The following is a 26561-nucleotide window of genomic DNA, read 5'->3' as shown; positions in this document are numbered from 1 at the left end:
ATTCATAACTTGATGAGGCCCTTGACTGCCTGCTCTAACTGAGCAGAGGGTTGTACTTGGTGACCTCCTGAGGTCCCTTTCAACCTGAATTATCCTGTGTCTAAAGTAGGGGGACAAGATGAAACAAGAATTGAACAGAACAAGGACAAAGGCAGTCACAGAGCTAATCAGAACATCAGAAGTGTGTGTGTGTGTGTGTGTTCCAAGTTATTTTGGGCTGGAATTAGATATGGGCTTAATCCAAATTTTTGAGTGGCATAGGAGGCAATACGATGGTTATGCTCATCATGGCAGTTTTGTGCAGTTCTCCTCTCAATAGCCTTCATCTGTACTGATGAAGGCCTAGCTCTGGTTTCTCTTTCTGAATGGACAGCCCACACTGAAGCTGTAGGGGTTGTTCCCATTATCCAGAAATTAAGGACATACAGGAAAAATGCTGGAGACCATGTGAAGAAAGAAATAGGGTAAAGTTAAGCTATAGAGTAATTCTGAGTTGTTTCCTTCCTATGTTAATTAATATCTAGGCATTACGCTATGTAAGGTGGGACTAAACTTTTGATCAGCACAGGCATCTGGTGAAGTGCGTGCTTCTCAGTCTTTCCACGTGGAACTGTACTGTTCTGGAAGTAGCATGCAAACACGCAGGTGTGACTCCCTAGTTTGGTGGTTTACACACTTAACTGGGAGTAAACCCAGCTGGGTTCCTGCCCTGGTGAATTATTAGTACAGATTAATTACTGTGAATTCAACAAAGCTGTTGAAACAGTATCAACAGGATAATGTCAATAAGCTCTCCTACTCCAGAGATGCTGTAGTTTGTTGTCAAAATAATGTTACGGGAGAATGAGAGGCGAGTTCAAATCCCCGTGGGTAAAGAGGAAAAATCAGGCCTGTGGCTGCCGCATCCTCACGTGCATCCTAACCGCTTAGCTCTCGGCTCACGGGCAGGTGGCCAGCCCCTTGGCGAACCTCTGGTTTCTGTTCTGCTGCTTCTGCAGGTGCTCAAGAGGAATCACTTAGTTTCAAGCTGGTAATAAGTCAATCACTTCTATTTTTCTCATTAAAATTTTCTAAAAAGGTATTTGCTGGTATTTGAACATCATTGAAGAATTGATTTACACCACCTTGTGCTGGAGTGTTTCTCTCATCACCATTGTGGGGTTTTTTTTCCTTGCTAATGATTTAGCAGGTCATGTAAAGAGGAAACTTGAAAAAATCAGCTTCCTTACATTTGAAGGACTGGAAGATGAATGGCTTTAGGCGGCAAAATAAACCCCCGGGTTTAAGAAGGGAAAACGGTCACGATGGGGAAAGACTGCAGCGGATTTCAGTCGAGGAGGAGAAACCGGAACCAGTGGGAGGAGAAGACGAAGGGAAATTTAAACACGTTGAAGCAATTCAGCTGTACAGCGAACGCTGCCGTTTCTCTGAGGGGATGCTGTTGGCCGCCCACAACTTGCCCCATGCGCCCCGACCCTCGGTTCGTCCTCCCAGCCGTTCAGGAAGGGACGCTGCACCGGGCGGGCGGGCAGCCGCCGCCAGGCCGCGGGCGGGTTCCCCCCGGGACCCGGCCCTGCCACCGCTCCCCAGCAGGGCCCGGGCCCACCGACGGCCCCAACGGGCCCCGCGCGCGCCCGGCCTCTGACCCGCGCGGGCTGCCCCTGATTAGCCCGCTCCCGCCGGAGAGGGGGGCGCAACGCAATTGGGGAGCCAATCAGGAGCCGGAACTGCCCCGCTCTGCCCGCCCCGTCGGCGAGGCGGGCGCTGGCGGTGGGGGCTGCCGGGGCGCCGGGGGCGGCGGGCAGCGGGCGCGGGCAGAGCTGCGGGCACCAGCCACGCCGCTGCCGCCGCCGCCAGCACCACCACCACCGGGCGGGTCCGCGCTTCTGCCGGAGCTTCTTTCGTCGCTTTACTTTCGCGGCCGGGAGCGGGGGGCATTATGCCGAAAAGAAAGGTAAGGCGCCCCGGGCGTGCGGCGGGTCCTGCCTCCTCGCCTCCCCCCACCCCGGGCGGGGGAGCGGGGAGCCGAGCGGCGGCCGGTGGGTGAAACGCGCGTCAGGGGCCGGGGCCGCCTGCTGCCTTCCCGCCGCCGTTCCTTTCCGGAGCTCGGGCGTTTCGCTGCCTGTTGCAAGCCCCCCTCCGCCCCTCCCCGCTGTTTACTTTGCCGGCGCCGCGCGGGGCGGTGTCGCCCCCTTCCACGGGGGGGTGAAGTCGCTATCGCAACTCTGGTGTGTCCCCCTCCTCTTCCCGCCGCCGCCTCCTCCTCCCTCCGCCGCCGGGGAGAAACGCTGCAGCAGCTGCGGCTTCGCCCCTGGCCCCCGGCGGGAGGAGTTTCCTGCTTGCAAACTCCGGCAGCCGCCGCCGCCGTGGGGGGAAGCGGCGGGGAGCGGGCAGCCCCCACCCGGCGGTGGCCGGATCCCGCCGCCGCCGGCACCTCCCGCCGTGCCCGGGTGATGGCTGCGAGGTAAAAGGGAGGAGGGGGAAGAGGCAAGCCATGTTTAAAACAAACTACACCCTTCTCCTCGCCTCCCGCGGCAGACCCGTATGTACCAACTCCGGCGCCCATCCGGGCAGGGCCCCCGGGGGCGGGGGGCGGCCTCCGGGGCGGGGCGGGGCGGTGCCTCCTGAGGGGCACGGCCGCCCCCCGTCCTCGCCGCCCTCCATGTTTTGTTTTGGTTTTTTGGTTTTTTTTTTGCTTTCCCCCTCTCCGAGCGGGCAGCGTCCTCGGGGACCGGTTGTGAGACCGCGTTCCCGAAAGGAGAGAAACTTAGGCGGCCCTTCGGCGGCCGGGCTCGGTGTTTCGGGGGAGTTTGGTTTTTTTTTTTTCTGCTCCCTCTCTTTCCTGCTTGAACCCGGAGCCTTCGCTGCCCGGGCGGTGGCGGCCGGCCCACTCCCCTGCGAGGCGCCCGCCCTGCCCGCGGGGGTGGGCGGTGGAGGAGGAGGGGGGCCCGGCTGAGATCCTGATCCGGAGCTGCCTGCCTGCCTTCTGCAGGCGCGGGCTCAGTGTAGCGAGGGACTGACTGGGCGCCAGCACATGCCGTGACGAAAAATAATAGCTGCAATCCTTTAATTTTAACTAGGGCAGCCAAGGCAAAGCAATTTGTGGTTTTTGGGGGGGTTCCCAAATGTCACCTGTGACCTCCTGATACACCGAATGTGGGCCGAGGCTCAAATCTTAGTGCTGTTGCTTGTCGTCAGGAAAAAGCTGAAAACTAACCTGCGCCAATAGGACTCTCTGCGACTTAGGAAACCTTGCAAGCTGCCTACCCTGTTCTCTTTGCCTGTCCTTGTTCTTACACTACAGGTAATATTTCAGTCTGTCCTTCCTAAGAGGGGGCAGAGTTAAAGTCACTCATGTAGGATTTTGTGATCTGTTATGAAATGTTTAAGAGAAACTGTTTTTGAGTTGTAAGTCCACAAGAACATGTCGTCTTTGTAGAAGATTATAAAAAAAGTAATAAAACACTACATTTGGAATCGGAGCAATGGAGATGGATTTTAATGGTGCAGTACATTTTAATTTACTTAGCATTGTATGGGTAGGCATTTAAATTTTAATATTATTATGGGTTTTGGGAAGCACTGGTTCCAGGAAAAGTGTGTGATGAATGGCTTTGGTTTTTGAGTAAAATGGAGTTGCCATAACTATTCCACAATAGTAAATTTTATTCCAGAATAAAATCCACAGAATGAGAAGTTAGTGATACAGCAGTAGCCGAATAATTATACCAGTCAGCTTCCACATGGAGACAAAACTATCACATGCAACTGGTAGTCAATTCTTGTATTAAAATTTTTAACTTATAAAAATGCTAACACTGAAAGCTCTATAAAGAATTAAACATCAAAAGTCAAAATGAGAAATTTTCACAGGTATGGGGCTACGTAAATAAATAATATTGCAGAAAGGGCATGAATCCACCTGTACCTGTTTTTATGTATACCTTAGTTATCTAAACTGGCCAGTCCTTTTTGTTTGCTTTTCTTTTCATCTCTGATTTTTTTCATCACTATGTAAACTGAAGTCAGTTGCTGAGTCCTGGGCCTTATGTTCATTATGAATATTATGAACAGAAAAATAGAGGCTGTTTCCCCTTCTCTAGAGGGTTGTGGCCCAGGATATTGGGGTATCATTAGTCATCAGTTGAGGGTCACGGGGAAAAGGAAAAACTTACTGTGTGTTGAGGTGGTGTTAAATACTGCGCTGAAACAAAAAGGTTGAGCTGTGGACTCCTCCTGTCAGATTTTTCTACCCTTTGTCTGTTTTAATAACATGTTGTGGTGTGAACGTGGCCTTTCACAAGAAGTATGGCATGCCAGTGTGGGCTAAACCAGAATGCATGTTGTGGTATTGATAGCAATGGATGCCTTGAAGTGGATTGGAGTGTGCTGTTTTGTGGCTTGTCTTGTTGGAATTAGCTCTTCGGTCATACTGGAAAACTCCTTGACTTGAAAACAGCCCCAGTGCAAATGTCTCAGTGTTAGCCAGGAAAGGATGAAGAATTATACTGCACCTGATGACAAGGAGAATCATGGTATGGTCGCGTACACCCATGTACATAAGCATACGTACATCAGCTTTAATGTGATCATCGTCAAGATGAACGATACTTGCACCTTTATGTAGAATGTGCACCATCTCTGAGGGATGTTTATAGGTCAAGGGGTGACTTGTCCATTATTGAATGGGGAGTCTGTCAGTTAGTTGGGGTTGCATTTCAAAATAACCCAACTGGTTCTTTAATTGGATTCTGTTGTGCAACAGTACCTGCACTTTGAAGACATTTGGAGTTGAATCAGATGTGAGGACTACATGCAACTTTTCCTTGAGTCTTTTTTTTTTTTTTTTTTTTTTAGTATAATATTTTTCAGTATTGTTTCAGAGCAAATGAAAAATATAATGGTCTAACTGGCCACTTCAGTAGACTATTTGCTGCTTTCTTGCAGTCAGGAATGTTAGTTTCTGCAGTCGATGCTGTGAAAACGGAGTAGAGAACATCTGTGGCAGGTTCTTGTCCCATTATGCAAATTTACTTTCTTTAACCTCAGAGAGACCAGTTGGTTATATTTACTACAGAAAAACAAACACTCCGAGTATTTTGCTTGGGATGCTGTTTCTTTAGAAGGTGCCATGTTCCAGAGTTGTTTGGGATGCTGCTTCATTAGTGGAAGTTAGAAGGTGCCGTGTTCCAGGGTTGTCCTATCACAGTGCATTTAATTACATGATCACATGATAGTAAGGTAAGAGTGTCACAAAAAGCTAGTTGTTTTGTCAGCCAGTTATCTAATCAATGTGTTCTGTAATCCTTTGGGTTACATGCACATTCTTACATGTACTAACCTACAGATGTTAAATTCTACTTACACTTTCTGGTCTGGACTTAAAGTCAGTTCTCTTTGTGAAATCCTTCTATATGTTTGAGTTACATTTCTGAAGTGTAATGAATATTCAAAGAGAAATATTGTTCTTCATCCACTGATAGGGAAATGGGGCACAGAAGTAAAGGGCTGAGTGGCTGGAGTGGTCCCTTCATCTTGGATTCTCAGGTTAAAATGCCTGTCCTGATTTTTTTTTATTCCCCCTAATAAGCACCTCCTGCAATCTGAGTGGTGCGTTTGCTGTTGTTACTTCTCCAAATTTGTCTTCTTGCTTTGTGGTGCGAAACTGGGGAACTTGAAGTAGAAACTGCTTCTCTAAAATTTTTCTGGAGCAACTGTATGTGATCAAACACCAATTAACTAATGAAGCTGAGGGTCGTGCAGATGACAGCTCTGCTGTGGCTCTGAATAATCCCACTCTTGCTGTTTGGTCCATGGAATGAGGTGTAGATCTTGTGCAAAGCGTAGCAGGTGAGTTTGTGTTCATAATGCAGTAGTATGAAGTACACTGAAGCACTGTTCAGCTCCACTTCATGTCCCTTTCCATGTTTTGGTGCTTCAGCTGTGTATCAGCCCATGCCAGTTCAGCATTATCAGCATCAATGTGACATAGTGTTTTTTCTGCTAAGTTTATCTTAATTTTGAAGATACTTTGCAGGAAAGAAGCTGCAGTAATGTTGTGGGGACGCGCACCTTGCCAACAGCTTGTTTCATCACTGAGGTTGGAAGCTCTTGGTCTGTAGCAGAGGCACTTTTCAGTTTATCCTAGAACACAACTAACAGGACACAGTCTGTTAGCAGTGGGATGTAGAAATGGGGGAGGTTCTGTATTTTGTTTCTCTCTTTGGAGGTGATTATAGATTAGAAGGGAAAAGGGGCTTAGTACCAGATCTGGATGTCTTGGCTGCTGCTATCTCCCTGCTCCCATTCTATCCCACTCCTCTCTCCAGACTTTTGCTTTAACTACCCTTGCATTTCATGCAGACTGCTTCCTCCTTTCTCCTTGTGCTACGTGAGGGCTAAGCAGAAGTCAGAGCTCTGAAAGGGTAGTTTCTCTTTCCACTTTTCCCCTACGATCAATCCTAAACCATTCAGTAACTACTGGAAAACAGGCTAGGCAACAGCAGAAGATGACCTTCTTTGCATCTGTCTTGCTGAGGTACCCCTGACTTTGACAAAATCCTACCTAACATGCCAGAGTCCTCAGGTGGGCTTCTGCCTTTGACATCCTTTGCAGGGACAGGTAAAACAATTGCTGTGTGGGGATGCACTTAACATTCAACCAAGGCAAATGGAGTAGAGGGGCCAAAGCCTCTCAGAAAACTGCAGGAGGGAAAAGGATGTTTTGTCACTTAACAATTTTAGAAATCACACAATTTGTACTAAATTTGTAACTATTGAGAATTTTAAAAGTTGATATATTTGAAGCAGTTGAAAACTGCTTAGTTGGCCTACTCCAAGTGTGTGTTGACTACGGGAACTCAAAGGATTTACATCTTTCATAGAAAAACTAAGCAGAAAAAAATCACAATTTTCTATCAGCGTATGGTATATTTAGATATAATATGGTGTAGCAGTCTTGAGTGGCACTGAAGAAAAACCATGCTTGAGTAATGCTGCTGTGCCAAGTTGCAATAAATGATGTTTACAGGGCTATTAAGTACATGCAACAAATATTTGTCTATGTTTTATATTAAAGATACACTTTAAAGTAGCTTAGAAATAGCTAATTATATAATTTTAGCTATGACTGTTTTTTAGAGTTATGGCATTTAAAAGCTCATTGACCGAGGATTTATAGATCTAAAATGTTTCTAATTGTTTTATACAAATCTGTAAAAATCTGACCCATTTGTTAGCAATTCATGACAATGCATATAAATTTTCTTCTTAGACAACATTAAATAGAATTAGAGTTAATGAGTGGGCAACCTAAAAATTCTTAGGTTTTCACTGAATTGACAGTTAAAAATAATTCTTAATATTCCTTGGGCATGTTAAAGCCTGATACCTGAGGAGATGTAGCCAGTAGTACAGTCTACTCTTTAAGTCATGACCTCTGACTGGTCATGACCTGGTGCAGGTAAGGTTTTTGTATACAGTAGTTCAATGTGCCAAGGGAGGTAATGTTACTTTGTATTTTAGAGTATCAGTATTGTTAAGTTTAACAAATAAAGAAGTCCTGTGTGAAAATGGAATGTAGTATTAATGCTGCTTTTCTTCTGTCTTACTTGAAAAATTTCACTTTCTCTGCTGTTTTATACCCAAGCAGTAGCTGTGTACAGGCCTGGTGTGTTCCAAGGTGCATTGTTGTTTCAGAGAAATTGTATGAAGCTGAATTTTGCTTTACAGGATTGTAATACTGTCTGTTGTGTAGAGTGTAAGTAAACCAGATCCAAAGATTCCTCTTGGAAATGAGCACTTTGTGGGATTGTAATGAGCACTATTTGTAGGGAGTAGGGCTGGGAATGAGCAACTGGCTGCATGCAGAAGTGAGATGCTCTTATACCAATTTTATTGTGGGCAAAATTGGCAGCACGGGACCTTACAGTTTGGACTGTAGCTCAACGGTTGTTTCAAGCTGGCACGTACAGGCCAAAAGAAGCAATTCCAGATACTAATTCCTGTCCTTACTCTGATTTAACCAGTGGGATATCATATGTGTTTGAGATAGTTTTTGGCCAGACCTGTCTGCTGATCTGGTTTCCCATACCTTCGCACAAAGAGCTAAGCTGGCTTAATGGCAGGAGGTGAGGAAGAGCACAACTCTTCTTAGCAGCAGCCAGGCATTCATCAGACAGCAGCCTTAGCCAGCCTTTCTTTGATTGTCCCGAACTTAGAGTGCATGGAGGAGTATTCTTTAGTTTATTAGAATAATCAGAACAACTCGGTGGTTAAATTGTGTCCTTGCACCGTTGCCAGGGTGGGAGGCATTGGGCTTGGGTTTTGTTTTGGTGGTTTTTTTTTTTTTTTCCCCCTTTAAGGTCTTTGGAAATTACCAATTTTCAATTAATTACCCCTGTAACTCGGAAATGCAGCTCCTGTCTTCCCATAGTAAAGAGTGGGTGTACTTGGTAACGGTGAAAGCTGCAAATATAAAATGCAGTGTTCCCTAAGAATGTTGGGATTTGTCTGCAAGAAAACAAATGCTTATGTTCCCATCAACACCAGCTTTGTTGGGACTGTTGGATATGTTTGCTCTTCCCACCTAGCTTTCTCTGTTGTCCTAATGCTACCTGAGTTACTAGTAGCAGAGAGTGCATCCACAGTTGGAAATTGAGTGTCTAACAACGTTTTCACCTCTGCAGGCAGAGTTGAGGACATGTGTCAGTGCTCTATTAGTAATAGGAAAACATCCTTTATCTCCACTGCATCTGTTGTAGTAGAGCGATATTCCTGTTAACACCAGCTTGGAATTATTACTGGGATGTAAGAGATCGGTGTCTAAGGCATTGTACCAATTGTACCTTTGGTACCTACCTGCTATCATCATCTTGGAGGTTTGATGTTCTGTGGCACCAATTAGTTGAAACAACAACAAAAAAGGTTCTTTTCTAAATTACTGTGGTTTCATCACAGTTCTGTCCTCTGAGAGGGGAGAAATTATATACCTTTTTTCAATCATTCCGAGTACTTTGTCAGAGGTGGCTATTTTCAGAAATCAGTTGTTATTGAAAGTAGTTGTCTAAATTCAATCTCTATTTTTAAAGTATATTTTTTGTTTGTTTTTTTTTTCTTTTTTTATTTCAGAAGTACTCTGTGCTAGTTTTACTTTGCAGATCTGACCGGTTCTATTTAGATGCAGATTTCAGAACCTAATCTTCAAGGTTTTAAAAACTCTGGCTGTGTATGTAGACTTGCATGAGTCTATCAGCTTCATCTCACTTGCAGAAATGGCATCAGCTTTGAAAGGTCAGAGAAATAATATTATTAGGGATTGGATTTCATCCATCATGTTATTTGAATCTGCTTTTTTATTTTATGGTGACAGTAAAATGGCTAAGCAGATACTGAGACAAGAATTTACTTACTACCTAGCTGAATTCTTGTGTTTGGTGTTCAGGGGAAACTGAACAATTTCAGATGCGCTGTGCTCACTCCTCCACTGGCTCATCTGTATTTTTCAAAATGCAGCTGATTACTTCACTGTCTGAAAAAGGAACTCTCTGTCTAATTTTAAATTACAATGCCTTTTTTTTTTTTAAAGTCTGAGCTGTAACCTCTAGAAACTGCTTTTACTTCTTCACTCTGTTATAGGTAGAGGATGTCATATTAAAAAAAAATGACTACAGGAAAGACAAACTTGGAAGGTAAATAAAAGCCAAACCAGTTATGAAGCTTTTAAGATATCCCATCAAATGTAAATGCGTTTTAAATTATATTAGTCAATCTTCGACCTCTTTTCAGTGGGAAGAGCAAAACCTCAATCTACAGTGAAGGAATTTCCTCTTTTGGAAAAGCATTTATTCTGGCTGGTTTTGGCTATCTAGAAATATCCCAGGCCTAAGGTTTCTATCTTTTCTCTCTTGTCTGGAAGAGCATAAAGCTCACAGAAGTTACCTGTTAAGAATGAAGGAATTCAATTTGTTTTCTTACATATTCTTTGAAAATGCAATGCATGTTAACTAGTCATTCTGTTTGGCTTGAATCTCTGAGCAAGAATGGAGACTTTGATCAGGAAATGTTTTCCCTGTTTTTGTGTTGGTTTTTTTGTTTTTGTTTTTTTTTTTCCCCTCCTCCCTACTTGCATATTAATACTAGTGGATACTAATGGAGGTCTTAAAAGTTTATATTTAAGGTATTGTTTATCTTTTCAGAACTTTGTGATCTTGACGTTCTCCCCTAAAGAATTGGGAAATTAAATATTCTGCTCTTAATAGATGTAAGATGGAGGGATTTAAATTCTAGAAATGACATATGGTATAGTATTTCATTATAATACTTTTTAGCAGAAAAGAATAAAATATTATGTACTTAAACTCTGTTTAAATACTAATTATTTTTCTTGTTGGGTCGATTTTTTTTTTTTTTTTTTTTAGTGAAGACTAAGTACATATATATACAGTATATTAAAAAAAAAAAACAAACTAAAATTTTTTGGAAGAGAGCAAGGCAGATATCATTTTGGATAAGTATTTTAAATATCCAACCACTAAACAGATTTATTCTGTACCTCACTTGTGATTCTAGAAGAATTGTTTTTTAGTTTAGTGAGACACATTTCCCCCCCTTCACCCGTTCCAGGGTCAGGCTTAAGGTAGAAAAAAGAAACGAAGAGATGTGGTAGGAAGAATACCTGATTTCTTGAAGCATTTATTAGGGAGAATTAATTTTACTTGCAAAGTTAATTTATGTTGGCTTGGCAGTGAGCACCATTCTATCTGCTGAAAACAGATCAAAGAATTATCTATAAACAAAGGTTAGAGATAAGATGCTGGAGGAGCTAAATGAGGAAACAATGGTTAGAAGGGTGTTGCAGGAGTTGGTTGCTGTTAAATTAGTCAACAGTAGTCTTCATTAATCTAAAGCAAGAAATAAACAGCATTTTAATTACATTTGTTAACTGGCATGAAATTCAGAGCTGCTCTGAAGACAAATAGTTAGAAGATCTAGCTTGTATGGGGAAACAATTCATTGAATTAAATTTAGTCTCATGCAGAGTTCTACTCAAAGGGAAATGAGAGGAGGAAAAATTTTGGGAAAGTAGTGCAGTAAACCCTGAAAAAGGCTTAGGACTTGATACGTCTTCTCTTCTTGCACTCTTTTGTTGCAAGCTTTTATCGTATTTTCGTTGGTGAAAAAAGTTGTTGGAGGAATGACCGAAACATTACATCATGTAAATTGCAGCTAGAATAGTGAGCCAGGAAAGTATCTACAGGCAAATCCCATTGCAGGCAGCGTATGGAGATTTGGCTAAACAAAACAGCTTGCAAAGAAGAGAAAAAGTGCTATAGAGAACGCTCAAGTGCTAGGACAGTTAAGATTTCTGCCTTTCTGACTTACTAATGTTGTAGTTGGAATGAAATTGTCATCTGCTTTTCTGGTTGTGTGGGGGTCTTTTTTTGTGGTGTGTTTGGTTTTTGTTTTTGTTTTTTTTTCCTTTTTAATGTGGGGTATGAGAGGACTAATTTCTGTCTGGTCAGAGCCAAGGTGTTGAGTTTCAGCTAGTAATAAGATCCTTCAGAGAATGAACAATCTATTTAATTTTATAAGCAACCTTCTGCACTGACTGTTACTTCTCACATACTTGTCTTCTCATACTTCATGCTTTTTACTGTACTCCTTTGTAGTAATACGATCTATTCATTTAAGTAGAAACAAAATACTCATCCAGAACCTGGTCACTGCAAGTTCAAACATGTACATTTGGATCTTTCAAACAGACATCAATAACTTCACTACTTTGTGTTGCTGTGCTCTCATTACATGCTGCTTATATTGCAGGGTTTCTGTTAGAAAGATTGAATCTTTTTATTTCTTTTGTGGTGCATCCTTACCAGGTAACCCAGCCTTAAGAAAAACAGGAAATTTGCCTATATTTTCTGCTAAATGCTTCCTTAAAACAGTTATCTAGTTTTCTGGTTTTGACTTAACAGTTCTGTAATGGTGTTGGCATTGCAGATTCCACACACCAGGACAATATCGTGGTAACGCTGGTTCTTACGTTTACTTCACAGCTGGTGAAGTGCAAGAACTGTGTAAACAAACAAGTTCAATTTTAATATTCCTTTAATTTTTTTTTAAATGTTCTCTATCAACTATTAATATTCTTTTGGTTTTTTCCAGTCCTCTCAAAATAATTTTCTAGGTTGCCCATAAAAAGGAGTGAGGAAAAAAAAAAATAAAAACCTGATTGCTTATAGACACAAGGAATCTTGCCATCTGACCTTCCAGGTTAATCTTGTGATATAAAAGTTACTCAGCTCTGATAGATTTTACAAAGCTTAATTTATGATCTTATTGCCAATATGTAGTGCTAATTGAGGAGCGACAAAAGATGTGGTCACCTGAACCTAAAGCTTGCTATTATTTTAAATGTTGAAAGCATATTTAGAGTTAGACAGTCAGCTTCTTTCCTTCTGTGTACCCCTATGACTGGGGAAAAAAAAGTCATTATTATTTGTGTCCTTATTTGCTTTTATATTTTATCTGTATTATCTCTTGTAGGCATCCATACAGCATCAGACACAGCAGGCCTGCGGAAACTGCTTTATGGGTATAATACAGGCATATAATGGAGTACAGTTGAAGAATTACTGAGGTTGGAGTACTGCCCTTCTCAAGTGATGCAGTGCTTGCACTGGTCTTTGATTTTGCTGTACAAAACTTGCAGTGTGGACAATCCCACTCCTGACTAGTTGACGATGTAAGGCACTGTATCTAGGGTGCATTTTAATGTGACTTGGGTGTCATGTGAAATATGGTGAGCCGTAGCATTATGTTATGTGGAAAAACCTGCAAAGGGGATGGGCTACTTAGTATGTTTGGTTGCTTTTAAACCAGAGGACCTTCAGTAGTTTGTCACCAGGACAAAAGATGGGGGAAGGGTTCCTGTGGAAAAGTTGGGGAACAAGGCCTTTAAGGTTTTGGTGGTATCTGCATAAAAGTCCTGCAGTTTCCAGATATGACTGCAGACGGTCACTGCTTGTGGCATGCCAAGTTCTTTGGGAACTATGCTTGGCTCAAATCCATTCTTGTACAAATCACTCTGGTCCTTAGGGAGAGGGGAAAGTGCTGCAAAAACTAGCATGAAGTTCCACATCAGCTGGGACGTACTGGAATGTCTAAGCAGGACTCACAGAGGAGAAAATAAGTTTCTGTTCCTCTTTTAACAAATAGACTGTAGCCATATATAACATACTTTTTTTTTTTTTTTTTTCTTTTTTCTTCCTGGTCTATCAGCTTAGAGTCCGAGCTGCTTGCAATTGCCCCATGCCAATTGTTTTTGCAGCTGTGCAGTAAAATGATTCTGCTGGAGCAGAGAAGGCTATGTATTTATAATTTCTATATATATTTATAATATTTATACATTTGTTTAAGCAGCAGGCTATTTTTCAGCTGGATCAATTGCGTTATTTGTGACACAGCTTCCCATGCAGATCTGCCAGTGTACTGGGAAGCCAAGGCCCTGGGAGGATGAGCGCAGATTCCAAACACCTGGACTTGTAGTGATTGCAGGGAGGAGGAAGCAGGTCTGAAATGAAAATGAGAGCATGTCAGAACTCCTTTCTGTTTATTCACACCTCTGAGATTATTACTGTGCGTGTCCCTCCATGGAGAAAGTTATGGGGCCTTCACAATTGTTGGATTTTGTAACTTGAGAGGGAATGCTGGGCTAATTAGCTAAGTTAATTGAAGTATGTTGTGTAATATATTATAGTAGTATACAGTGGTTGTGGTTGCATTAAGAGTATTTTAATATAATTTCTTCCCCCCTGCGGTTAGCCTTGTGAGCAGTATTTAAAATCTGTTGTCAAGCAATCATATTGGCATCTAAATTGGGCTTCCCTCTCTACCAGAAATGTAGGAGACTTGCCTTTTGCTACTCCTAAAGAGAATGGGGTAAATTACTGTGTGTTAACTGCAGTACTGCAGGGTGAGAGTTTGCTCCTGGACAATTATTGCAAGGCCATTGGCATGTGGCAGTGCCATCTTGTGATGCTTTAACCCTGTTTGAAAGCTCTGTGGTTCCTAAAAGTGAAGCAGGGTAAAACAGCCCGATTGTGGAGTGTCAGTCAGCCTCATTTAGTTTATGGTGAGTTTTTTAGCCTAGCTTCTGAAGGAAATGAATAATGCTGTCTTTCTGTCCTTACCCCTGTAAATCTTGAACTTCTTGCCACTGTGATGAAAAGGTTATAAAATCTGATAAAACGTCCATATAAATAAGTGCCTGGGACAGGAAGGATGCTATTTAAGTTTCCTCCCAGGGAAAGGGTGCAGTGCAAGTCTCTTAAATATAAGAAAATTTATATATGAGAAACAGGTGTTATGAATTCACACTCTGCAGAAAAATTATACCCAGAGTGTGTACTGTATCACGAGCTGAAGAGGAAAGTTGTAGGAAACAAGACTTTGTTACTGACAGTGATCATGGAACTACTTTTTTGTTTGTTTGTTTTCCTTATGTCTTTTGATGCTTCCAGCCTCATGCCATCTCAAGCTGTAGCAACTCTTTAGTAACCAAACTGAAAGGCTTTTTAACGCGAGCCTGAAACAGTCCTGCAGGCGGCTGGTGAGGCTGCAGTAGCATAGGGAACAGTCAGGCTCCATTTTGGATGCCTGACTCTGTTGCTATTCTGAGTTGATCTGTGCTGCACAGCGCTGCTTAACTTCCTGCTGTTTTCTAGCTACTTAGATGATCAGTCCTCGGCTTTTTTTAAACCAGCTGCTTTTGTGGCATGCTTGCTTTCTGTCAGGAGAGTGCACAGTAACAAAGCCACATTTTACTCTCTGGTGAGGGGTGTCTTTCTGTAAGTACGTTAAAGCCCAATGCCAGAAGGCAGTAGTCAACTGCTGCAAACTAGCTGGTCTTTTTCTCTGCTCCGAGCTGTAGCTGTGTAACTCTGAGACGTTCAGTGTCGAAATCTGAGGGGAGGTTTGGGTTAGGATTGAAATGGAAAGACAAGGAAAAAAGGTAACTAGCCAGCTCCTTTACTGATCGAAAAATGAAACAGCAACCAAATTGCCTTGTCTGCTGCCTCTTAAATGCCTTTTTGAAACACATGCCATTCTTGTAGTTCTCTAACTGCTGCTGCTTGCTGTTTTTCCGGGAATCGCTTGCTTCTAGGTGAAAACCCAGCCATTTGCAAAATGTGAAGTAATACATCTTGAGTTGTAAACAAATGACAGAAGTTTTCCCCCCTCCCTGTGTTTTAACTAATGTGTCTCTAGCACATCTGAAAGACCAGCATTAGAATGGTCAGGTTGATACTTCGTTCTTGTAAAGAAACATGTTTGTCCCTAGCTTTCCTGTCTTGGTGTTTTGCTGATTTATGCTGTTCTGATGGAGGAGATGAGTTGAGGGAAAGATACTGTTATAGCTTTCAGCTGAGTGAGCCTGAGACACAAAAGGAATAGATGAGGTAGAGAAATCACTCATTTAAGTAATGCTGTGCTTTTTTGGTTCATCTCATCACATCTCATTACTAGTTAAATTTGAATTTGGGAAAAAAATGTGTTAAATTTCTCAGTGATTTGAAAAGCCCTAGTAGAGCAAACCTCAGATTTCCAGTTCATACTGTTGTGCTACTAATTGCTGATTAGATGGAGGTCCCACTGGAGCTGCGGATGCTTTAGTTAATTGGCTAGGGGGACCACTCAGGGATGCTGTGTGATACGACACGCGTGTACCTGGTGATGATCAGTCCTTGTGTTCTTGCTTGGAAGATCTAGAATGGCTTTGGTACGATGCTGCTTTTAAATGCTAATGTAAATTTGCCAGGCGGCTTTAAGTTGCTGCAATGTATAGAAAGAAAAATCTTCACCATAATCTTTGTTTTGCTGTTGCCTGGATGCTCTTAAGTCTGTAATAAAAACACTAACTTAATATTTTCTTTCAGTCTCCAGAGGGTGCTGAAGGCAAGGATGCAGCAAAAGTAACTAAACAAGAGGCAAGTATTTTTTTTAAGTTATTTATTTTGACATGTAATTGTTTGACCGGAGATCTGCAGTCTTGTGTATCAGAAGACTGCATTGTTCCAGCACTTCTAGTGAGGTGTTTTCAGTGGAAATAATGACAGTAAACCACGTTAGTAGCTTTTCTGGCATAATTTGTTTTTAGTGTACTAAGGATTCATAGAATCCTTAGCACACAAATTTCAGAAACACTTAGGACTGTGATAGACAAGCTCTGGTGGATCTTCTGGCAATGTAGGATGTTACTGCCTGAACTGTTGCTCTGTCTCTAGCAGGTTGGCAAAAAGGGTTAATGCACACACCTCAGCCAGTCAAAACTATTCTTAGCTTAAGTGACTGATGGAAGGGTGTCTTGAAGTAAGATAACCAGGCTCGAAACTGGAGCAGCTGACACATTTGTGTATTTTCTTTGTCTTGAATTTGTTTTAAGAGCACAGTAACTTCTGTCAGAGAAGGCGAGGTGACAAATTAGTTTCTTCTTCATAAAATATGAGAAGGCTGATTAAGTCACAGTAAAAATATAATCTCCTTTCCTCTGAATGAATGCTTTTCTCTTTCCAAGTTTAAATATTATTTCTTCAAGAGTCAGAAAAGTAAAAGTCCCTTCCCCTAAAAAATTGAGACCTGATTGCTAGAATAAAGAAGAAAGATGACAAAGCTTACAGAAGTGCACAAGCTCTCTGGAGATAGCCCACTGACTCTGAAAGATGAGAGCTCTTAGAGTAGTCTTCTGTCAAGGTGAGATAATAGTGGCTGTTGATGCTACAGAAAAAACAAACCACAACAAACTAAGATAGTCTCAGTAGATACACCTTTAGCAATTAAGTGTGTGAATGAGGAAAGTAGTTGTAGGATTAGATTAGAAACTGTGGGAGCTCTTGGAATAAGTAGAATTTAGGTAGGAAGGGTGGTTTCAGTCTGAACCAAAACAGACCTATGTGGATGGCACTGAGAGGACATCTTCTGAATTGCTTTGAACTAAACATCAGGGGAGACTTGCCAGTTCTTGAGAGCACATAGCGAGCTCTGACTTCGCATTGTCGGGGCAGAAAGCGAGTGCTAGCACAGAAGCCATGAAAGTTTGCATCTGTAAAGGTAAAGAGCAGTCTTGAGAAATAAAGTCCTGTTAAATTCATGCCTATGAAAACAGCCAAAATTCATGCCTATGAAACAAGACAAAATGCCAAAGCTGCAAATCTACACCTGAGCAGCTTGGGCTGTCTTGCTTTAAATGAAGACATTGATACAACAGGCAACTGAGAAACTTGTTGGGACACTGTTACACCAAGGCACAGATTATACAGGGTTAAGAGCTAAGTTGTATTAGAATGGCTTTCTGTTACCTGTCTTTAGTATTTTTCTAGATTAATTGTATCAATAAGTACAGCAGAATCCTTTATGGATTGCCAAGCCATGTGTAAATGGGAAGTATATAATGTAGAAATAATGCCAGGTGTCATCTGACCACAATAATGAAAGTGGCAATGGGATGTTAAGGGAGATCAGAGAGGCTCTGAGGACAGAAATGGTGTTAATAGAGATTTCAGTTATCCTTCAGAGATTGGGTAAACGGCGAAGGATGGTATTACAAAGACAAAAAAGTTAAAACTAAGTGCTTCCTTCCTGGAGGAACAAATTAAAGGACCAGTAAAGGGATAATCATCTCTTTATTTGGTCCTCGGTTGTATGTAGGAACTAGTTAAGACGTAATACTGATCATGATATATTCAGGTTCCTCATCTTTGCAGGAATGTAAGTGCAAATAAACTCTGCTATAGTAAGATTTGATCTCAAGAAAGGGAATTTTTTAAAAAAATTAGAGCCTATTAAAAGGAGCAGCTAAAAAGTTTAATGATTTCAAGTGGCACAGAGGCTTTGTGGTACGCCATGCTAGAGGCTTGCAGGAGTGCATATTATTTTTCAAAAGCACCTACTTCCTCCCCTCAAAAAAACCCAGAGTGGCTTAATAAAAAATCAGAGAAACTTGCTGTCTTTGAAAGGTATTGTTTGTATTGATGGAAAAGAGTGAGGAAAGGAACAAACTCTCCAGGACATGTGAAACTGAAAAAAAGTAATGAAACTCCTGCTATGAAGAATTCTTAGGGAGGTTCTTACAGTGGAGCCTTTTCTCGTAGATGTTGAGTCTGGAGGACATTCTTTAATTCAGTGTGAGCGAGAACCAGACAGTGTTCACCAGCAATTGCCAAACTGTCAAGTGGAGTATGTAGTTTACTGCTTGCATACTGCTTGCATTGGCCTCAGTACCAGTGTAACTGAAGGTGATGAAATGCTCTCAGGACTTTTGATAAGAGATTCTGGAAAATAAAGCCTGTAAGTCTAACTTGCAAAAGCGGGGTTTGGTTTGTGGTTGTTTTGTGGTTATTGGGTTTTTTGTGGGTTTTGGTTGTGGTTTTTTTTTTTTTAAGAAAAAAAAAAAAGAACAAATCATGTAAACAAATGTGTAATGGGAGAGTCGGCATGGATTTTGCAGAGAGAAGTCGTACTTCAGGCAGTTGAGTCCTTTGTAGAAGTAAACAGGTATAAGGATGGTAGCATGCCAGTTGATATACTTCTCTTGCATGTAAAGAACACTTTTTGATAAGGCTTCTCGAGCAGGTTCTTAAAGAAACTAAGGTAGCATGGATTAAAGGGAAGATCTTCCTACACATTGGTAACAGATAAACATACGGGAAGATAATGGGGAAGAAGTAGTTAATTTTCATAATGGAGGAGACTTGTCAGTGGAGTATTGGAAGGATTTGTGTTTGGGGTTGTGTTGCTGAATGTATTAATTGATGATCTAGGAGAAGAGGTGCTGGAGAAATAAAGTTTGCTGAAGTTTACGAAAAATTATCAGAGTAATCAGAAGTGAGGGACTGAGAAGGCCATTATGTCACTAATAACTAGGTGATAGAATATCAATAGAAATTCAAAGTGGAGAAATGCAAATTAATATGCAGCAGGGAGGGGAATACACAGTGATGGTCACCACATTAGCTGTTAATCAGGGGAGAGATTGTGCAATCACAGTGAATAGTTACTAGGAAATGTCAGTTCTTCTAAACAGAAGGTAACTAGAATATAGGAAGAAATACTAGAGGACAGAGTGCAAAACATCAGTGTATCACAAGATTAATTTGTTGTGTTCCCAGATGTGGGACTATTAAATTAAGTTCTCCTGACTCTTACTTAAAAAGGCCACGATAGAATTAAAAGGATATCAAGTACAGTGGGACAAACAGAGGATGCAGAGGAGCTTTAAAAAAAAAAAAACAACCACGACACAATCCGAACAACCTAGATTTTCTAGGATTCTTGACTTTTTGTATAACAGAGGCATGCATGATAAAATCACTATTAACACAGGGAAAGGCAGTTAGGGAATTACTACTCATGAAACCCAAACCTAAGAGGAATCTAGTGAAAGTAAGAGACAAGAAGTTTAAAGAAAAGACAACAGAGGGGCAAAGTTTTGCTTTTTCTTTTCCACACAGTGCATAATCTTATTATGGAACTTATTGCCACAGGATGTTATGGAAACTGAAAGTGTAAATGGGTGCACTAGCTTATTCAACAAATTTATGGAGAAAAAGACCCTTGGGAATTATTAAACACATGATGTCGATAAACTATCATAGAATAGTTGGGGTTGGAAGGGATCTTATATCCAGGTTAGGAAGTTTGCAATTTCAGATTGCCCGAAGCAGGCACAGCAGGAAAATGCAAAGTGTTGTTCTGTGTCTCCTTCGTTTCATAGACTTTCTCCATAGATGTTTGTTAGTGGGCCAGTGGCAGGCTATTGGGCGAGCCGCTAGTTTCTGGATTAGTACAGCTGTTCCATGGGGGATGAGGGTTCCATAAGTACATTAAAATGTGGTCTTAGCTGACTTGACTGCAGTTCCTTCCTTACAATCAGATAACACAAAATACATATAAACTCTGAATGATAATTAAAATGACTTAGCTGTCAGGCATTTTTAAATAACTGAGGATTTATGCTGACTTTCTTGTGGCAATACAAGCCTTCTATGAACCCAGTCATGGAACAGGAACAGTTGGGGAATATGGGAGAGAATTATAATTTATCTAAAACAACATATTACCCTTTAAAAAGTACATATTAAGAAAACATTCCAATGCCCACATGCTGAGGGATAGAAATCATCAGTTAAGAAAACAGACTTGTAAAAGAAGATACCTTGAGCTAGGAGTTGTTTGATTAACTGACCAAGTGAAATGCTTTATTTAACCTGTTGTAAAATAGTGCTAGGCTGCCTAACAAGCAGTTGATATTCTAAATTACCAAAAAAAGTGAAGTTAACTCTTTTTTTTTTGTTGTTGTTGTTATTAATGCGTAAATATTTGATAGCTGAAAATATCTTCAGGTGTTTTTTGACAGGACTTCTATTTTGCTGGATGCAAATCTGAACTCTTCACTACTGCTTTCCACTAAGAATACTTAAATGGCTCCAATGAATACAAATTACTGCATTCTTCAGATATTAACAACAGCTTTTTCCTGTTGCAAGATGTGTGGAGCTGTGTTTTTTCAGCTCAACTGAAATGCTTAATATGTAATTAAGAAGGTATTTTTGATTCACTTTTTAAGCTGTATTACATGGGATATTTGTTGCAATTGAGTTGTCCCTTTACTTTGGCTACAAGTGTGATTCCAGTTTTATAACATACTCATGCTGTGTTAACTGGATCGTGGGTTCATTTCTTTTAATGAATACAAAATTATTGTAAACAAAGTAATGAGTTTATGACTATTTTGAAGACTTAACTCATCTTCAGTAATAAATATATGAGAAAGATAAGAGTGAAATAAAATTTAATAAGGAAGGTATGTTGAAGTAATAAAGGTGGGAGAAAGCAGAATATCTGACTTTCTTCTTTACTTTTGCTAATTGTGTTTAAATGGAAGAAATAATTTCTGCCTTTTATCCTGTAGCTGTCTATGAACCTGGACTCTGGTATTGAGTGTGTGGTGAACTGAGGAAGTGGAAGAACTTTGTTTCATGTTTTGAAATTTTAGCACTCTGATATCCTCTACTGAAGGATATTAATTTTATTCTGCTGTTAATCAGATGACACTTTTACCCACTATTACAACAAGTAGCATCTGATGGATTATAGAAACATCGTTCTAAGTATTTGTAAGAAAGGTGCAGTGTCCTCTGCACAGGTAGTCGTTTCTTGTATTTGTGAATCTTTGATAGACCAGCAAGGGACTTGGAAGTACTTGTAAAACAGGGGGCAGGCGGGCAAGGGGGAAAGTATTTAACCAAATGGAGATTTAGGTGTTATACTTCCTGAACAATTTTTATTACTAATTTTCACATCACTTTGCCCCTTTAAAATTTTGATCCTCCAAGGTGAGGAAGATGTGAATTGTGTGTGGAAGGAGAGATGTATTTTGGTAGGGACATATTTTGTGCTGTCACCATGAAATGACTGATGCTAATGTTGCTTTGGATACTGTTTGCTGTAAGCCTGTTAAAATGTGTTTTCCTTTTTTACTTTTTCTGTAGCCCACAAGACGATCAGCAAGATTGTCAGCTGTAAGTATGTACAACACCTCTTGGTATATACGTTTCTAGGCACATGCAGTTGCTTAGACCAAACAGGTTTGTTACATTTTGCTTGATTCAACTTTAATTCTTGCTGAGGGATATCTAAGAACTCTAGAGCTAAAGTTATCTGTGTTTTCTTGATTTCAGGTTTTCAAGTTTTGTTTTCAACAAAAGATGTATTTCCCCACCTCAGTGCAACATTGTCTGTTATGTGCAGTATTGACTTTTTATCGTTTTGCAGGCTGATGTTAGTTGTGGAAATAAAACTACTTCTCTGGGAAAGAGAAGAGCTGTCCTTCAAGGACTTCATTTGCTGCCTCTAGTAGTATTTTGTTTTAGTTCTCTTCTCTGTTAGAACATATCTGACTTTTTTTTTTAATAGTTACTACTAATCTCCACATTGTACTCTTAGAATGACCCCCCCCCCCCCAAATTGCTTTGACTGCTAGATGAGTGAGCGAATGAAAATGGGTGTGTACAGTGATGAGGTGTGTTTATGTATTAAGGTTTTTCAATCTTTTTCTAGATGCATACTAATGAGCAGGAAGTAAGGGAAGGTGTGGGGTGGGGGAAAGCTGGGGTGTGGAGGTGGCTGGCTGGCTTCCTTCTGGTAATATGTCTAACACGTTGTGCAACTAAAAATGTTTTATAGAAACCTGCGCCACCAAAACCTGAACCCAAACCAAGGAAAACCACAAAGGTAAATACTCTTATTTTTAGTTGCCATCACTGTAGCAAATACTAAGCAAGTATACTCCTTCTTTCCTTTGCAAGCAGTTAATTTACAGCACTTTTGTGAGGCATCTGCTCCCCTGCCCTCCTCACAGCTCCCTTACCCCCCCCCCCCCCCGCCCCCACCCCGGAAAAAACCCCAATTAGATCATTCTTTTATTTTTCTTTCTGTTCCACCCCTTCCTGGCCTCATTACTGGCTCAAACAAAATGTCTTGCCTGTTTGATATGCAGACCATGTTAGTTTGTAGTGAATTCCTAGTTTAAGAAGAATCTTTACCTTTCCTACACCTTTCCTGAAATGTACGTGTTTGGTTGACTGAGCTCTACCTGACACCTAGCAATTTCTACAATAGAATTTGAGATGGCTCTGTGCCATCCTGTTCACTTGTCTAGAGGGGCAGTACTTCATTTCATAGTGAGAAACTCTTATCTGTTCTTGAAGCCTGGCCATTGCTGAGAATGCACAATTATAATTAAAGGTGAAATTAAATATATTTAAATTGAATGGTTTGGGTTTTCTAGGCCAGTTACAGTCAAATTAAAATCTTATTAGTGTCTGAAATACCTTTTCAGTATTTCTGCATATAAATCATGTACTTCAGAAACTGTAGATTTATTTGTGCCCAAGGGGAATGTTAAATAAGAGCAATTGCTTTATCGGGGAAAAAAAAACGTGCTGGAAACTACGTCTAGCACTCCTCATGCTTACATTTAAGTCCTTTTATTAGTATCTCAGTTGGGCAAGTATCAGGATACAAAGTCCGTCTGTGAAAGTAAAACTCTGACTTTGAACACTTTATGATTTATCAAATGAAATTACCAATAAAGTCTAGCAGAGTCCATCCTGCTGCTCTCTTAACAGGAGTATTAATAAAGAAAGGGAAATGGTAGCTTCTATAGCTTCATGTACGTGTTGTGAAATGAGCTTGGGGATATGGAGTCAGTCTAAGCTGGGTGAGAGACATTTGAAGCTCATTTCAGGTGACTTGAATCCTTTATGACAGTATTCAAAGTAACTTTTTAATACAATAATCTGCTTTTTTTCCAAACTCCTACTGGATCAGATTTTGAGGAGTATATTAATCTTGATCTCCTAAACAGAAAACAGCAAACCTGCTAGTAAACAACCGAAGATAGTATGGATTTGAGGTCATTTTTAGTGTTAAAAGCTTGCAAATTGTGGGTTTACTAAGTCAATTCCTTAGGTGCTTATTTCGTAGGTGAAGAGTTAGGACTATGCTCACACCACCAGTAAGCTTCTCAGTTAAGCACCACAGCTGCTGTGTAACATTGAAGCTGAAGGGTGAAAGGAGAAATTCAGGCTGCCCTGAAAAAGGGTTACTGGTACTCCCTCCTTACCACCCCACTCCTGTATGGGAATTGCTGGAGAAAGGTAGTTAATGAAGGGAGACTGACCTTAATATCCCTGTTCACAGCAACTGTTGCCATTTTACGTGGAGAATCTTGAGCAAGTTATCACTTGGAAGATCTCCATGGTGTTTATCAGAACTACTTTTAAATACTAAAATAAAATATTCAGTGAAATATGATTTACATTTTTATCCCATTGCACTTAAAATCCTTAACCTATGTCTCTGCTAGCCTTAGATCACAAATATAAATACATACATAGAGCAAGGATTAAAAAAAAAGTAGACTTCAGCATAGGAATTGTTTGTTTAAGAGCAAGTCTCCAAATGGAACTGTAGCTGTTAGAATAGTTCCTTTTGATAAATTCTCTGCTGCAGATGGAATTTTATCAGTGTTTGCCTCCCTAGTGTGTTGGTTGGTTCTTTCATTGACATAGAATGAACATCACAGATGTTATCAAACTAACAAAAAGATGGCCAACAAAAATGCTTAATTTTTAAAATCTAATGTAATATTTAATGGTAATCAAAAATGTACTGCTGTTACACAAGCGATGTGTTGTTTGTGCTTGGCTGGATAAGCTTTCAATATACTGTAATTGGATTTGTTCATACAGATATCTTGTGTATATACCTCTGTATATACAGCTCAGCTCTACCAAAATCGTTTGAGGGGTTTTTGTACCCCTGTAAATTAGCAGAAACAAGGAAGCAGACATCAGCATTTTCAGACATGAGAGATTTTGAGTCTGTATCTAACTTCTGTGGATAAAATTTTTTCCAGATAGTCTTTAGCTGGTTTTCTGTTGCAGTCCAGCACATGCAGCTTGCCAAGATTTCCTTTCTAGTTCATGTGAAGGTTTGTTTGTTTTATAAAGATACAGGGTGCTGGCTACTCATACAATGTCTATGCCCATGTTTTTAATCTCCTGTCAGAAGGAACCTGGAACAAAGGCCAACAAAGGTGCTAAAGGGAAGAAGGATGAAAAGCAAGAAGCTGCAAAGGAAGGTACTACACCATCTGAAAATGGTGAAAATAAAGCTGAAGAGGTACTTTCCACACATACCTCCTGCTGATTGAATCAGTGTTTTTTAATTATTCAGCCTTTCAGACATTGATAGCATGTTCATAATGTTTCTTTTTATTGCCCATAATGTTATTGCAGATTCGCATCTCTCGCTCAACTGTTAGTGTTTCAACATCCAGAGGTGCCCCACCCAGCACACTGTCAGTAAAAGGGCAGATTGAAACAGTGAAAGTTAAGGGTACAGTAGAGCATTCAGCATGTGTGCAGTGAATAGAAACAGATAGTAGTGTGGTGCTTTTCAGTATGAACAATGGAAGCTGACAGGTAAGGCTTATATTGCTTTTGAAAAGCTGGAAACAATAATTTAAGAAAAATGTGTGAATGTACCTGTTTTGTTTGTGTAAATGTAATACGGTCCTAGGTTTGAAACTGAGATGTTGCAAATAAGAAATGGAAGGAGTAAGTGTAGTTTGGGTATTTAGGTATGTAATGGCAATTTACTATAGTAATTAATTTCTTTCTTTCTTCTCCACAGGCTCAGAAAACTGAATCTGTAGGTGACAAGAATGAATGAAAATATCATGAAAATTTTGGGTTGCTTTTATGTACCTCTTGGACAACTTTTAAAAGATATTTTTATCAAGTATTTTGTAAATGCTAATTTTTTTAGGACTATGATAGTTGACATATTAAACTGTATATGAACGTTTCCCTTCTCATAACAGTGCTTTTAGAAATCCCATTGTTGCCAAGTAATATAAATATCAACTTAATATTGCAAGGTATGTGTAAAATTGGATCAGCATTCCATACACTTGCTTTAAGAAATTAAGTCTTGTGCATATGGTGATGTTTTTACTGTGCGTATTTGAATTTTTCATGCAGTTTTTCTAGAGCAATAATCAGTGGTGCTTTTGTACTTTAGGGTTTATGTGATTTTAATGAAACATGGATAGATGTGGCCACCTGCTGACTATTTTGGGTTCTTTTAATGGATTAAAATAAAAGGTCTCCTTGCCTGCAAAACTACAGCCTCCTAATGTTTTCTCCAAATATGAGGAATGCCTTACTCATATTTTCAACTGTTATAAGGAAGACTAAATGATTTAGCAACAGTTGTTTTGCATGCAATCTGTTTGCTTTGTTGCTGGTATCTGATTGAAAAATACCCACACAGGAGTAGCGGGCAGCGATTTTTAGTGGCCTACAACTTAAAGGACTTAATAGATACATTCTTCAGATACACTGTCACAGGGTGAGTAGAGTTGTCATACTCTGTCAGGATCTTGTGTCTGTAATGAGCTATCAATACAGAATGAATTGCTTGATTGGTAGAGACGTACAGTAACGTAAAAGTAACTTTGTTTCACCCCTACGCTCTTTTCATTAACTAGGGAAGACTTGCGTCCTATTCTGTGGAAGCCTTTCTTTCTTATCTGCAGCCTCAGATTAAGTATAAATAGTAATTGCTGTTCTGCTTCAGCTGAGGACAGTTAATACGTTGAAATTGCTGTTAAACAGCGCTGTATGTTTGGTAGAAATGGAACAATGAAAGTTTTATTTTTGAGGTGATTGTGGTGATCTGGTGGATTAGCTAATGGTTTTTTTAGTGTCCATGTTTCAACTCTGCAGCTCATTCTAAGTGCATTTTATAATTTTTCTCCTTCTCTTTTCTCTAGGGGCCCTGGTATTTCTATTGTTACTTCTGGGATGGGAGGGATGAGAGAAAAGATGTTCCCTGTTTCTCAGTAGCATTGATTTGTATTGCTCAAGTGGTGGCCATTATGTCTGAGGACACCTTTTGCTTGTTAAGTCAATAAATAAATGACTGTTGCCTGA

General features: G+C 40.4%; 1 protein-coding gene across 3 annotated transcripts; it reads left to right on the top strand.

Annotated features, from left to right (window-relative positions):
* Positions 1-1752: 1752 nt before the first annotated feature.
* On the top strand, positions 1753-26561 carry HMGN3 (high mobility group nucleosomal binding domain 3). Of its 3 annotated transcripts, none has more exons than XM_086745744.1 (7): positions 1753-1954; positions 15939-15989; positions 21549-21578; positions 22243-22290; positions 24634-24744; positions 24861-25046; positions 25258-26561. In XM_086745744.1, exons 1-6 carry the CDS (start codon positions 1940-1942, stop codon positions 24990-24992), a joined length of 387 nt encoding a protein of 128 aa, XP_086601870.1. In that variant the 5' UTR covers positions 1753-1939; the 3' UTR covers positions 24993-25046; positions 25258-26561. The 3 variants fall into 3 exon arrangements, with proteins under 3 accessions (XP_086601870.1, XP_086601871.1, XP_086601869.1); XM_086745745.1 differs by having other exon boundaries at positions 24631-24744; positions 24861-24960; XM_086745743.1 differs by having other exon boundaries at positions 24631-24744.

This window comes from Chlamydotis macqueenii, chromosome 3 (assembly GCF_036417535.1).
Source record: "Chlamydotis macqueenii isolate bChlMac1 chromosome 3, bChlMac1.mat, whole genome shotgun sequence".
In the NCBI taxonomy this organism is placed as follows: Eukaryota; Metazoa; Chordata; class Aves; order Otidiformes; family Otididae; genus Chlamydotis; species Chlamydotis macqueenii.
Note: the sequence above shows the minus strand (reverse complement) of the source record. Positions and strands in the feature narration are given on the sequence as shown.